At 37.2% G+C, this 14,733-nt stretch overlaps 1 protein-coding gene across 21 annotated transcripts in view; it reads right to left on the bottom strand.

Moving 5' to 3' along the window:
* The window catches only part of RAB27B (RAB27B, member RAS oncogene family), a 59,583-nt gene that overhangs the window by 20,342 nt on the left and 24,508 nt on the right, over positions 1 to 14,733 (bottom strand). For 4 of the 21 annotated variants that reach the window (XR_002828855.1, XM_023752600.1, XM_023752599.1 and 1 more), the window contains exon 3: positions 10,526 to 10,588. The exons of 10 other annotated variants lie outside the window; for them this stretch is intronic. Coding sequence is in view for 4 of the 11 variants with exons in the window: in XM_023752600.1 (XP_023608368.1) it covers positions 10,526 to 10,588 (63 nt within the window). In the remaining 7 variants the exon portion in view is untranslated. Of the gene's footprint in view, positions 1 to 735; positions 853 to 10,525; positions 10,589 to 14,733 lie in introns of those variants that run through there. 7 more of the 21 variants (XR_002828865.1, XR_002828862.1, XM_014454371.2 and 4 more) reach the window with 4 other exon arrangements.

The following is a 14,733-nucleotide window of genomic DNA, read 5'->3' as shown; positions in this document are numbered from 1 at the left end:
TCTAACTCTCTAGCCCTCTCTCTTCCTCTCTGTAAAAAATCAATAAAATATATTTTTAAAAAACACTTCTGAAATAGTATATTTATATCTTTAGAGGATCCCTTCCAAATAACCTGGGGAAAATGAAATATAGAGGGACGATAATTTATGAAAGAGAGATTTGTGCTGGCAAAATTTATAAAGTTGTCAGTTGAATAGGTCAGTCCTCTGAGAACTGGGCTCCTCCATGAAAGCATCCATTCGCCCATCTAACACACACTCACCAGCACCTCTTATTTGGCATGGTTCTGAGGTTACACTCTGCTTTCTCTAATGTGAAGCTTAACCAATGCTACCAATATGTATGGATGACCACTATCCAGACAGACTTACTCATGCAAACTGATGCTCTTTGCTCGTTCTCCAAGTAACAATTTTATGAATACCATGGCAAGCTATGACTTTGTGACTTGAACTGATTAAATTAATAAACACCAACTTAACATTCTTAAGGCACATTGGAAAGCTTAAAATAATAGAAAAACAAACTATCAGTAATATTATTTTGTATTCAGTTTAGATGGTTTCAGTAAATAAAGCTGATAAGCATAAAATGGACAGAAGTTTAATAGGTCCTCATTTATCTTTGGATGGTTTGTGTTGGGCTCCAGTAGGTACATTTTGAGGTCTGGGATTTTCATAGCGAGCACTTCAATTGTCTGAATGATAACCTGAGGGCAATTCTCACATACTGACCTTCCAACACTGCTTCCCCAAACCATATTCATGTCCTGGAGGTTGGAGCTAAATTATGGATGGCTGAAGTCCTCTAGGGACCTGTAGGCTGTGCATCAGTAGAACAAAAGGCATTTTCTAGAGGGAAGGGGTACATTTTTTAAAAAATAAATTTTTAGTGTAATCTATAGCATCTTGTTCTGTAAGGAAGGTTTATTGAAGATAATTTTTATTTTGATTCTTCTTAAAGTTTATTTAAGATTAATGGATCTGAGCCTATATGGAAGATTCAAACCAAATTGCAAAGATAAGTCAACATTAAGTTAATCAAACAACTTTTACTTAAGTTGACAATGGTCAATGTGCCTACTGAAGCAATCAAATGTATTTTAAAAAATAAAAGTGTCCATTTTGTTTCATTCTGTGACTACAGGATCTAAAAAAAATAGAGATAAACCAATAATTTATTGAATTTCAGCTTACTCACCCTGGAAATAAAGGGTAAAGTTCTAAAATTATTCAGTTTTAAATAGATTTATCTCCACTGATATATGATTTTCACATATAAAGCTCACTTCTAAACCAATAAATACATCTATTTCTCAAAAAAAATTTTTTTTCAAAAGTAACAGTTTTTCCTTTGGCTTAATTTTGTGGTATCTTTTGAAACTATATGAACATTCTTTCATTTTTTCCTTTACATTTTATTGCAAGAAATTCCAAAAATATACAAAACTTGAGGGAATAGTAGTGTGCCCCCATATACTGCTCACCCAGCTTCTAAATTACTAATATATGGCCAATCTTGTTTCATGTACCCAAAATCTCCCTATACCATATTATTTTGAAGCAAAGTCCAGGCACCAGAACATTTTTTTCATAAATAATTCAGTTCATATCTCTAAAAAGTATTCAACTTAGCTCTATGGACATTGTGCCTACCCATAGAGAAGGTGATCAAATCTTAGGCTTTTGGGGTATTTGATAGGTCAGAAATCATATATTGATACTGAACAGATAGAAATATTAAAATTGTGTTATATGAGTTTGCAAATACATCTTCTCATCTGCCTCTTTACTCAGCTTGTGGTGTTTATGCCACCCTAAAGACGTTTAAGTGGATGTTGTTTGGGGGAGGAGAAATCAAATTCTGAGTCACAGTTAGGAAGGTTTTCCCACCTCAGGTTATAGAGGAATTCATTCATGTAAAATAATGTGCATCCTTGTTCCTGGTTTTAGTTGTAAATTCTCTAGTGTTTTCCCATTAAGCAAGATGCTGGCGGCCTTTAACATGAGTGGCTACTGAATTTGTCAATTACCCTTTCTTCTTCTATTGAGATGATCTTCTGATTTCTCTCCTTAGCTTGATTTTATTAATAGATTTCCTTATATAGTGACATCTTCACATTTATAGAGTAAAATTCACTTGTTCATGATATATTATCTTTTCATGTGCTTCTGGGTTTTGTTTCTTGTGTTTTATTTAATTTTTATCAGTTTAATAAGATTTATCTTGTTGAAATGACCTTTATTTTTAAGCTTTATATTATTTTCACTTCATTAGAAGAATATGAAAGTTTTTCTTCTTTTTTCATGCTCTGGAGTAGTGTAAGTACTGTTAAGATTACGTATTGTTAAGTGTTGGAAAGAATTTCTATGTGAAACCATCTTGTCCTGGTGATCTTGTATGGGATGTTTTTTAAATTACACCTTCTCTATTTTTTCTTTGGTGATTGGTCCATTTAATGCTGTCTTCACTAGAATCAATTTTGCAAACTTGTAATTTTGTAGAACATTAATCATTTCATCTATAAATTCAAATGTACTTTATGAAGTTGTACAATCTACTTTTATATATATTTTTAGATTCCCTCTGTTTTGATACTTATTTTTTCCACTTGATGTGTCCAATTCTGTGTATTTGTACTTATTTGTAGAAGGTTTTAAAAAACCAATGAAAGGCCCTAACCGGTTTGGCTCAGTGGATAGAGCGTCAGCCTGCGGACTCAAGGGTCCCAGGTTCGATTCCGGTCAAGGGCATGTACCTTGGTTGTGGGTACATCCCTAGTAGGGGGAGTGCAGGAGGCAGCTGATAGATGTTTCTCTTTCTCTCTCATAGATGTTTCTAACTCTCTATCCCTCTTCCTTCCTCTCTGTAAAAACTCAATAAAATATATTTAAAAAAAAAAAAACCAAAAACAATGAAAGGACCAGTCTTATTACCTCGAGAGTTTATTTTAATTTTCATATTGTGGCCCATAGTTCAGTAATACTATTTTCTATTATATTTTTTTTCCTTTGAAATGTCTTCTACCCCTACTCTTAGTCTTCTAAACTCAATCATATCTACAATTTTCTTGCTCATGAGTTCGTCTCCATTTTGACTCCAGTTTCTATATACCCACAAGGGACATAGTGCTGTGGGGTCAAGTTCTAGTAGGCCTTGGAATTCTGAATTTGGCATAGCTAAAACCCAAATTTGCTCAAGGAGTACCCTTACTGAGATCCCTGCAGCTTGCCAATAATCTTTGTAATTAGGGTCAGGATAAGGCTGCTCCCTGATCTAAGACATTTTTACTAGAATTGAAAAAACTTTTAAATTATTCTGTTTATGAACATTGATCCATTCATGTATCTTTCTACTATTGGGTCATTACAGCTCAGCAGGAGCCAGCCAGGCAAAAAACTATTTTGTCCTCAGTTGTCGCACAATATCGACAGGTTTTCTAAATAGAATCTTGCTGAAAAGAACAGGAGAGCAATGGCCTAGCATTATCCCTTGAAGCTCACCTCTACCCCTGTAGAGAAAGCAAACCCCTCACTGATGTGTGCTTAAAAGCATGTTAGCAGATATGCCCCAAATCTCAGGGTTAGTCAAAGTGATGCAGGCTTTTGGCTTCAGATGAGTAAATGGTCGGTAGAAACAAAATAAAGTAGTTGTTTCAGATTCAGAGAAACCCAGTGTATGTCCAGGGTCACGCTGAGAGCACAGGCTTTGGAGCTCGCGTATGTTGTCACTGATCTGTCAGCTAACGTTGTTGGCACAGGGAAAAAATAGATGTTCAGTTTCTACAGCTCCCAAAAGACCTTGTTTAGCTTCTCTGAATCCTAGGCTGGGTGTGTGTGTAGCTCCACAGTGAAGGCACAGCCCCTTCGAGAGGTCATTTGCACCATCAAGGTCAGAGGTGGTGAGAGACCCAGGCAAGTTCCAGGCATCCTCCTGGATCTCAGTCTGACCTTGTGGACTCCTTGCTCTCCCCCATTCCATATCCATCTTTCTTTCCTGACCCTGGATCTGCTGACTCCAGGTACAACACGAAACAGAAAAGCACCAGGCTTACATAGACTGCCGAGCCAGTGACCACAATTGCATAACATTCTGTCTGACTAATACAAGTGTTGGCAAAAGTAGGTTTATATTTGTTCATATAGAAAATGATGTAATAGTTTATAAATAAATACAAGAATAAACTCTGTGGTTCACATACAACTGTAAATCTACGTTTGCCTACCCCTGTACATCTCATTTTCTATATCACTTATAGTGATTCTGTGTTGTTGTTTTGTTTTTGTTCTTTTTTAAAATTAAAACCTTTATTGATATCAAATGCTAGAAAGTTGAGAATCCCACTTCAGGCATATGCCTTTATTGTTGAATATCTATAAAATTAAATAATAGACATGGTATAGCTAAGATAGAGCCATGGAAAGGAAAACTACTTCATAGCAGATCTCCTGTATAACTTAATTCAACTCACAAATCCCAGTTTTGAAAGAGTCACACAATAACCACATTGAGGATTGCTTAGATATCCTGATATCCAGCTAAGAGGGTCTTACAATGAACTGGCCTATAGCTTCTGGCTTCAGACTGAAGTGTTTGTTTTATGTTCCATTGCAGTATTTCCACACCCACTGCAAGATGGTTTTAAGCGATTAACATTAACTTTCTCAACTCTAAGGCAGGGTTTTGGCATATGCCTCCAAAATCTCCAAAGGAAGCCCCGGGGGTGCTGACACATCCCTGTAACCGATGAGCAAGTGAATCAAAGAACTTTCACTAAAATGTACACATCAGTCTTCAGCTCACATCATTGATTTGTAGGGGGAGGGGAGGTTGGCTTCTAGCCCAACTTACAGTGTATTAAGCCAATGGGGGAATAATTTTTTTATGGATTGGAATAAGAATGTCTTTAGATGGTACTCTTAATTTAAAAACTTCATGACATTTAGAAATAATAATTAGAAACTTCATAGATGCTTTTCTACTCTATTACAATATAGGATTTTATGGTTGCTTCTTCAGAGAGGTAAGAATTACACTCAGGCAATAGAATGTACCAATTAACAGAATTTTCATATAAGTATAATAAGTTTTACCAAAGAAAAATATCTGTGACTATGAAGGGGAAAATGCTACACACAACACAAATGCACTTAAAAATAACAAAACATCAAATGATTAGAATGGGATATCTGAGACAACTCAAACAATAACAGAATGATAGCTAAGAATAGTTGTATTGCTTTATTATATATCAGTTACTGTTCTAAGCATTAAGTACTAAGGACTAACATGTTTAATCTTGAAAACAACCCAGCAACAAATAGGTTTAACTTATTATCAAAATCTAACTGTTGTTGGCCAGAATTTATAAGCTGTACCTAAAATGCATATGTAGATGCAAGGGACACAGAATAACCAAAATAATCTTGCCCAAAGAAGACCAAAGTTTGAGGACTTATACTTTCCAACTACAAAACTTACTATGGATACTGTAATCAATACAGTGTGACACAGACTAATGACACCCAAATAGATCAATGGAATAAAATTGAGAGTCTAGAAATAAATTCTTACATTGATAGTCAATTATGGCCCGAGCGGCAAGACAATTCAATGGGTAAGAATAGTCTTTTCAACAAATGCTTCTGAGGCAACTGGATAGCCACATTCAAAAGAATGAATTTAGACTGCTGTCTTACTACAAATATAAAAATTAATGAAAAATTGATTATAGACCTAAGTGTAAGAGCTAAAACTATGAAACTCTTAGAAAAAATAGTAAATATTCATAACCTTAGATTGTGCAATGGTTTCTTAAATATAATACCCAACAACCCAGTGACAAAAGAAAAAAGTATAGAAATATACTTCATCACAATGAAAAACTTACTGTGCTTAAAAAGACATATCAAACAAGTGAAAATATACCCCCTGACTAGGCAAAACTATTTGGGAATCATATGGGGAACTTGAATCCAGATTACATAAGAATTCTTACAACTCAAAAATAAGAAGATAAATAACCAAACTAATAAGTGGACAAAGGATTTAAATCTATCTCCAAAGATGATATACAAATTCCCAATAAGCATGTGAAAAGATTCTAAGACAGCATTAGTCATTAGAATAGTACCAAAGCCACAATGAAATACCACTTCACACCCACAGGGATGGCTATAATAAAAATATAAACAAAGCAAGTGCTGGGAAAGATGTGTGGAAATGGAGCTCTCCTATGTCACTGGTAGGAATGTAAAACCGTGCGGCCATTTCTGAAAACAGTTTGGCACTCTCTCAAAAAATTAAACATAGAGTGACCGTTAGACCCAGCAATTCCACTCCTTGGCCTATATCCAAAGGAAATGAAAACATATGTCATGCAAAAACTTGTACACAAATACTCATAATAGCCCCCAAGTGGAAATAACCCAAATGTTTACCAATAGATAAAGACATAAAATATAGGATAGTCATACAATAGCATATAGCTTAGCCATAAAAAGAGAATGCTGTACAGATACATGTTACAACATGAATGAACTTTGGAAACATTATGCTTAAGTGAAAGAAGCTAGAAGAAACAGGTTATGTATTTTAAAATTCTATTTATATGAAATATCCAGAATAGGCAAACTCAGAGAGACAGAATGCAAAGTAGTGTTTGCCGGGGATGCGGAGAGGAGCAATGGGAGTGACTGTTAATGGGTATGAGGAGTGTTTTTTGTTGTTTGTTTTGTTTTGTTTGTTTTTAAGGATGATGAAAATGTTCTGGCTTCAGATAGTAATGTTGGCATATTTTTGCAAATATACTAAAAACCACTGAGTTATATACTTGGAAAGGGTGGATTTTATGGTATGTGAATTAAACCTCAGTAAAGCTATTATTTTTAAAGCTCAACAGTGTAAGAATACTGTATTTTATTTTTAAAGTAATTGATTTGTCTTAGCTAGATGCTAATTCATACTTGTTTACAATGAAGCCACTAACTAATGATGCCCTGCATAGTCAACAATAATACCCTCCTGAAATCAATATAGTCTATGACCTAATTAAATAAAATAATTTATTATTGTAAAAATATTTATCATTTAACAGGGTCCTGAGAGCACATGTGCTGAGCAAATGTGCTCACAATGAGGGCTGAGTAATTGAAACTCACTGAGAAACAGGGCAGACCAGTTACCAGGACCCTGTGAAATACCAATGGAATGAAACTTGACGGCATATGTTATCCCGTGGGACCCAACCCTGGCTGGTCATCAATATCCCTGGTGGGGATTTACAAATACGAATTCCAGGGCCTCTCCAAAATAGCCTACAGACTCTCTACACCATGTCCTGGAACTTGGAGTTTAAATTTCCTGCTAAGTTACAACAGAAGAGCAGCCAGCTTTGCGAACTACATTCTCCATCACCATTCTTCACCTCTAGGCAGGTCCTCCAGAAGGTTGGGCTGTGTAACCCCCTCCAGCAACTCAACTCATTCTGGTGTAGAAAACCCACTGGAGTTAGTTTATCTGACCTGATCCTGTTACGGTTTAGAGCAATTTATTTTTGCTGACTGGCATCAGCAGAGCTTGGCACACAGCTTATGGTCCCTTCTGCTGCTGAAACCCATTATTACAATGCAATTAATATGCTTTCCCAGCTACATGTGACTTTTGTTCCCTCACATATCCTAAATTTTGTTTCCCTGACAATTGGTAGCTCCCAAGATGGTATTGTACTCACTCTAAATACATGCACGGATGATGTTGCATGAACGTTCGAATTAAATAAATTAAGCTTCAAGAATGTTCTGAAAGATTTAGTATTTGACCTGGAAAGCTTTTCTGCTTGTCTTTATAAGGGGGCTGTATGACTTACTTTCCATAAGGGAGTCATACTTTTCTTTAATGCTCTCCTAGGTCTTTTAGCCAAAACTCCAGCTAGGGAGCAAGAGAAAGAAATATAGAATACTTAAAATTCTGCAAAGCCTTATATTGAAAGAATCTTTGATACAAATTATATCTCTTCAAGGCTGGAAAACCTTGTGATGTAATAAAGCAGATTAGGAAGTCTCTACAGAGAGGCCAATGTCTTCTTGAGACCTATCAGTAAAAAGAGAAAAGGGGTTTCCAACTCAGTGGTTCTCAAACTTGGAGGCTTTTTATGCTAAGTGAAATAAGCCAGTGAGAGAAAGATGAATACCATATGATTTCACTTACATGTAGAATCTAATGAACAAAATAAATAAACAAACAAGATAGAAGCAGACTTGTAGATAGAGAGAACAGATGGTCAGCTGTCAGAAGGGAAGGATTTGGGGGGCTGGGTGAAAAAGGTGAAGAGATTAAGCCAAAACAAAAACAAAACATAGACACAGACAACAGTATGATGATTACCAAAGAAAAAGCGGGGTGGGGGAAGGAGAACAGGGTATAAGGGGGATAAATGTTGATGGGAAGAAGACTTGACTTGGGGTGGCAAACATACAATATGATATACAGATGATGTATTATAGAATTGTACACCTGAAACCTATATAATTTTCTTAGCCAATGTCACCCCAATAAATTCAATAAAAATTAAATAAAAACTCCCTGATGCCCAGGCCACACCCCAAACCAAGTAGATCTGAATTCTAATGGTGAGACAAAAGCATTAGTATCTTTTGATGCTCTCCAGATGATTCCAATACACAACCAAGTTTGAGAACCATGGCCCTTCCTCTTACCCCAGAGACTCCTCACTGTCAATGGCTGATTCCTAATTTATACTCTGCCTAACTGAAGTGAAGAGTGTACCACATTCATGAAGGCATATCTCCTCCTAAGACAGTAGCGCGTTGGGAAGATGGGTCCTTTTTGACCATAGTCACCTGCTTCAATGGGCCAACCAGCACAAGGCACAGGACAGTTCCTTTTCAGTCAACCCATCTCTTTGCTCTGTTGAGTTATGTGACATGTCCAAGGACATTAAGTGTATATGTATAAACAGACTCATCTACTCTTAAACAATGTCTCCATGTAGAAAAAAAGATAAGGTTTTAACTTAAAGAGATGCTCATTTAAAAGACGCTTTGCCAAGTTTTCAGACGTTGGTCTAATCATCTTGCAAACTGGCTTATGTTCCAGCTGGCTGCTGCTTTGAGGAAGTCATGACAACTTCTACTGCTTTGCTTCACTTCATTATCTGAGAAAGGACATATTAATCCAAAATCTGCCCACGAAGTCTGCCTCTCAGAGATAGAAGGAAGCCAAGTTAGATAGCATCTATGGGTTCATAGGCACATATCTATGAAAATGAGATGTGCCATATTATTATAATTTTCTCACTTAAACAAAAGGTAACTCCAAGAACAAGGAAGATAAGAAATCCAAGACCTCTTTAAAAAAAGAATGTTGGCTGGTCATTGTTTTAGCTGATATTTAACAAGAAGCTTAGCAAATGTTGGAAAAGAGAGATTATATCTACAAAGAATGGAGTTAGTCCAAAGGAAGTGCTTATTTGTCTCACAGGGGATCTTTATGTTATGTAGATGCTTATGTTAAAAGAAATTTCTAAATTGGAATTTTGTTTTTGCAATATGTATGATATGAGGCTGAATGGAAAATAAGAAAGACTATTACACATGGTTCTTAATCCTTATGTGGGAGAGAAAATAAACAAACATTAAATCCCTTTATCTGACCAGTTATTTAAAATGAGGTCTATACCAGAAAAATCTAGGGCTTTAAGTCTAAAAGGTGTTTAGAGGAGAAGGAAAAACTCATAAAGGATGAGCAAGTGGGGGCAGAAGTAACTAGGAAGGCTTCATGGAGGAGGTGAGAACTTGATAGGGAAAGAAGAAAAGAGGGATTGGGATGAGCAGAGCACTCACTGGTCCTGCAGGCGGAATGTGTACCCAGTGTCACTGGCTTAGAAAACTTAGCTTAGAAGCACAAGACACATTCTGGGGGCGTGGCTGTTGAGGTTGGATCTGCAGGATCAAGGGTTGACAGTGGTGTACTGGTAAGAGGTAGCTATTGGAGTCCATTGCACTGAGTTACTTTTACCCATTTACCCAACATGAGGCCATGGGCAAATTACTTAACCCTTGACTCTTATGGTCTTTCTCTGTAGTTGTAAGTATGTAAAACCCCTGGCTCAATGCATTCCATCGCCATGAATTCCCCCTCCACTCTTGACTTGCCAAGAAATAAGGAACCATAAAGAACCAAAACATTTTGACTAATGATACAATGTAACAAATGCACAAAATAATTAATCCATTAACAAATTACTTTATAGCCTATGATGAAGTCAACAAATTCCTCAGGAAAAAAAAATGGTGGTGGAGAAATCCCAAGGAAAAGGCATGCCTGAGTTTTAAAAAGCTGGTTTTACCTCTGTTTAACAAAGCACTAAATTATTTCACTTTTATCCCTCCTGGAGCCCTGATAAAAACGAAAATATGTCAACAATGACTAATTACAGCTTTAATGAGTCTATTGTTTACTTCCTGGCAGTACCCTAATAAGTTGACCATGTCTTAAACTCACCTGGCATTTTCCAATATAAAACATTTATAATTTTGTCTTTGACAACTTTCACCCCCAGCTGTTCTGGTGAGAAAAGAAAAGTCATCATTAGCACAAAGACATTTACAGTATGCCCACCTTTCCCTGCGGTTTGGTACATTTTAACGTCTCATCAGACGGAGCAGCAGGCAGCTTCCCAGTGCCTGGCACGGAGCCTGCTAAGGTCTGATCATGAAGAGAATCCTGGCAGGGCACCGTGGCTCTACCGTGTTCTGTAACTTTAGAACTTGCACACATTTTCAGGTTAATCATAATTTTGGGCTGAGAGAAGCCATGAGAAATACTCAAAAGTGTGCACAGTTTACTGAAATTATACTTAAATAAGGTTGCTACTCAGACTTACACAGCACTGAGAAAGGGACTTTTGTTGGAAACATATTCTATCGACTGCTCCAACCCACAGTGACTGTGCTCACTGAAAAAAAGAATCATGATTTCAGCAAAGAAATAAATGCCAAGAGTTGGAGTTTTCATAAGCTAAGACCTGGTATGAGTCAGTTCTTATGAAATTAGCTTTGCCTGTACTTTCCAGAGTCACTCTACACTGAGTTGCTGTAAGAACTCGGATTGGCTTACATTGTATCTCATCTCTGCATGGTGGCCTCCCTGAAGTCCATTCCTGCCCAAGGGAAAACATTACCTTTCCCATTAACGATCTACATATTACTTTCTGGTATTTTTTAACAAAAGGACAGATATCATAATTTACTACATTAAGTCAAAATACTGAGAGTAAATGTTAACATGTTAGAGGGAAAAGAATCACAATAAAGCATCTGTCACAAAGAATACATTTGCCTATCTGGCACTGCCCAATTTATGAAGATCTATGTCCTCAAGAAATTCTTGGGAATCAATCTATTTCTTCAACATCAAAGAATGCCCTTCCTATATCACTGTCATCAGCTTTTAAAGAGAAAAATCCACCTATCTTTCTTTTACTGTCTTGTCTCCTAAGGTTCCAGTGAGCTTAACTGCAAGTGTGCAGTTCCTTCTGGCTAAACTCAAAGCTTTCCTGCTGAAATCTGAGCCCAGGTTGGTAGGTACTGTTATTACAATGAGAAGCAAAATTATGAAAGCTAAATGCTTGCATATTAAATTTCAGGAGTATAAGTTCTAGTTACACAATAAAGAAAGAAGTTTCACATTCGTTGTGTCTATATATTTCTGTTAAATACATTAAGGTAAATATTCCATTGACTATTGGGGAGGTTATGTTTGAGAATAAAGTTGACTCTTCCCTTCTCTGATAATATCAGTAACTGATCTTCTAGTTCATATTTATATAATGACTAACACAGGCTAATAATAAGTCCACTTTATTTCCCCCAATTAAGCAGAGGGTGGGGCTATGATATTATATACCTGAAACTCTCCCAACTTCTAGAAGAGCTGACTTTCCCTAGGATCTAAAACAGAAACTAGTCTTATTTTTTTTATTGATTTCAGAGAGGAAGGGAGAGGGAGAGAGAAATAGAAACATCAATGATGACAGAGAATCATTGATCGGCTGCCTCTTGCATGCCCCCCACTAGGGATCGAGCTCACAACCCAGGCATGTGCCCTGGACTGGAATAGAACCCGAGACCCTTCAGTCTGCAGGCCGATGCTCTATCTGCTGAGCCAAACCATTTAGGGCCAGAAGCTAGTCTTATAAATTCAACTACAGGTAAGGTGTCCTTATTGAATAATCAAATTATTTTACAAATGTCAGCAAGTGATAAATTATATGTCATGGTGAGTAGGTTTACAATTTCTTATGCAATACACATAAGTAAAATAAAGTCTGAGGAATGAGTATAAGAATGCAAGCTGGAACATTTTTTTTCTCCAGCATAACAGCATTGACTGGGTTACATCAGGTATTGATTGCAAAGGATCAGCAAGGTCATAATGAACACACAGTCACAGGCATGTATGTACACACGCACACACCATGCACATATGCATACAGGTACATCAAGCATGGAAAGGTCTTTAGGTAGTGGACTGTGCACCCATTCCCTAAAGTCAGTCTTTTATTTTACCTGATCTTATCAGAAAATAAGTCTGCTTGAATGTGTATGGAGTAAGCCAGACATAGATACAATTTGCAATACAAACTTTGTAAAATATACACACTTGAATTTTTCTATGCCCATAATTCAAAGTAGGAAAGTGAGATTACCATTTTTGTTGAGAATTTGGAGCAAGATTTCTAATGGGCAAACGCTACCCTAGCCCAGCCAGTGTGGCTCAGTGGTTGAGCATCAACCCATGAACTAGCAGGTCATGGTTTGATTCCTAGTCAGGGCACATGCCCAAGCTTCAGGCTAGATCCTCAATAGGGGGCATGCAGGAGGCAGATGACCAAAGATTCTCTCTCATCATTGATGTTTCTATCTTTCCCTCTCACTTCCTCTCTCTGAAATTAAATTTAAAAAATATTTAAAAAGCATCTAACTTCTAAAAAAAAACTACTCTAATTGTAAAGAGGGGTGGCATACTACAGAAATGATGCCTAGCTCCCTTTACCTGGGAGTGAGGTGGTGATAATTTCCTGGATGGGCAGAAGAAGACAGAGAAGGAAGTTCTTTGTATAAGAAGTGAGTGGTACATTAGGGCACCGTCAGTGTTGGTATGGACCCTGACAGACTGCCCAGGTGGAGGCCTTATGAAGTTGTGCATTAAATGTGGCACAGCGTGCTTCAAAGGGAAGATCAAAAAGTTGCCTGGGGACTCTACGCTGTCAATGACCTCTAAGATTTCTGCTTTTGATAAAAACTAGTACAGCAAACACATTTACAGAACCTCTGTATGTAAAACACTAAACCCAGGAGAGAGGAGGAAATGAAAAAAAGAACATGGAAATACATGTGAGACACTTTAGAAACAATGAGAAGCAAAAATAAAGGGGTATTGGCAAGAAATTAGAGAAAGAGTATGGAATATATAATCAAAATTAGGCTTCACTTTCTGCTTGTAGCACAACTCCATTTAGAAAGCAAGGATACTAACCTCCCCAGACTCACTCATCTACTCACTCACCCAATAAACATTCATCACCATGTACTATGCACTGGGCCCATAGAGCTTATTGTGGGATTAAATCAAATGGCATAAAAGGTCCCACTCCCCCAACAACCGCAATAGCTAAAGCAACCGCATGCCCTGGAATGCTGACCACATGCCCAGTTTTCGCCTCCTGTTCTGTAAATGGCATCTCCTTCCACTCTCAGAAGGGTTCTAATTTGAACAAATGTCTGGTCACTGCAATTCGTAAGAGCCTCCTAACTTGTCTTCACGCCTGCAGTTTTGCCTTTCCCCCATCCATTCACCACGTCACAAGCAGTTCTCTTTGAAAACTGTAAATCAGACCACGTCACTGTTCTGCCTAAGCCTTTCCAATGGCATCCCATCAAACTGAAAACAACACCGGAAGTCCTGCTTCTGCCTTACAAAGTGCTGTGTTTCTTCCTGTTCATTATAACTTGCGATACCACAGAATCTCATGCAGGAGACTCATTGGCTAAAACCCTCCTTTCTGTGATCCCCTATGTAAGGCTCCTAATGGGGCAACACATTATTTTGTTTCTTTTTTTAAATGTATCTTTATTGCTGAAAGTATTACAGATGTCCCCTTTGTTGTTGTTTTTCCCATTGACCCCTTTCAGCCCATACCTGCCCCTCCCAGGCCTCCACCACTCTATTGTCTGTATCTATGGGTCATGCATATGTGCATATAAGTTCCCTTGTTCATGTTTATAAATGTATAAAAAATGGTGACTGTTTCAGGAAAATTCCAGAAAGCATCATCACCATAGGATGCTAACACCATTTACATTCTCTGTAAACGGAAGGATGACGTTTGCTACTCAGCCCCTGTTTTCACTTTGGACTTGATCCCTGGACAGAGGATAATTAATTAATGGCTCCATAAGATATGAGATTCTGCAGGCAGGTCTTCCTGTGGACAAATTTCAGTGAAGTTGAATACTCAGAACCTATATTCTAGAGAACTTTTGGAGGATTAGAAAAATTTATAATTTACCTGCTTTATTTCTCAAAACCCACATATCTTAAAATAAAGTTATGATTGATCTTCCCCTATGTGATACAAAGACAAAATTCTAGAAAAAAAGCTCTTGTTTTTTTTCCTATATCCCCCCCCCCCCATAATTGTTCTCTAA

Source organism: Myotis lucifugus, unplaced genomic scaffold, assembly GCF_000147115.1.
Source record: "Myotis lucifugus unplaced genomic scaffold, Myoluc2.0 scaffold_36, whole genome shotgun sequence".
Classification (NCBI taxonomy): domain Eukaryota; kingdom Metazoa; phylum Chordata; class Mammalia; order Chiroptera; family Vespertilionidae; genus Myotis; species Myotis lucifugus.
Note: the sequence above shows the minus strand (reverse complement) of the source record. Positions and strands in the feature narration are given on the sequence as shown.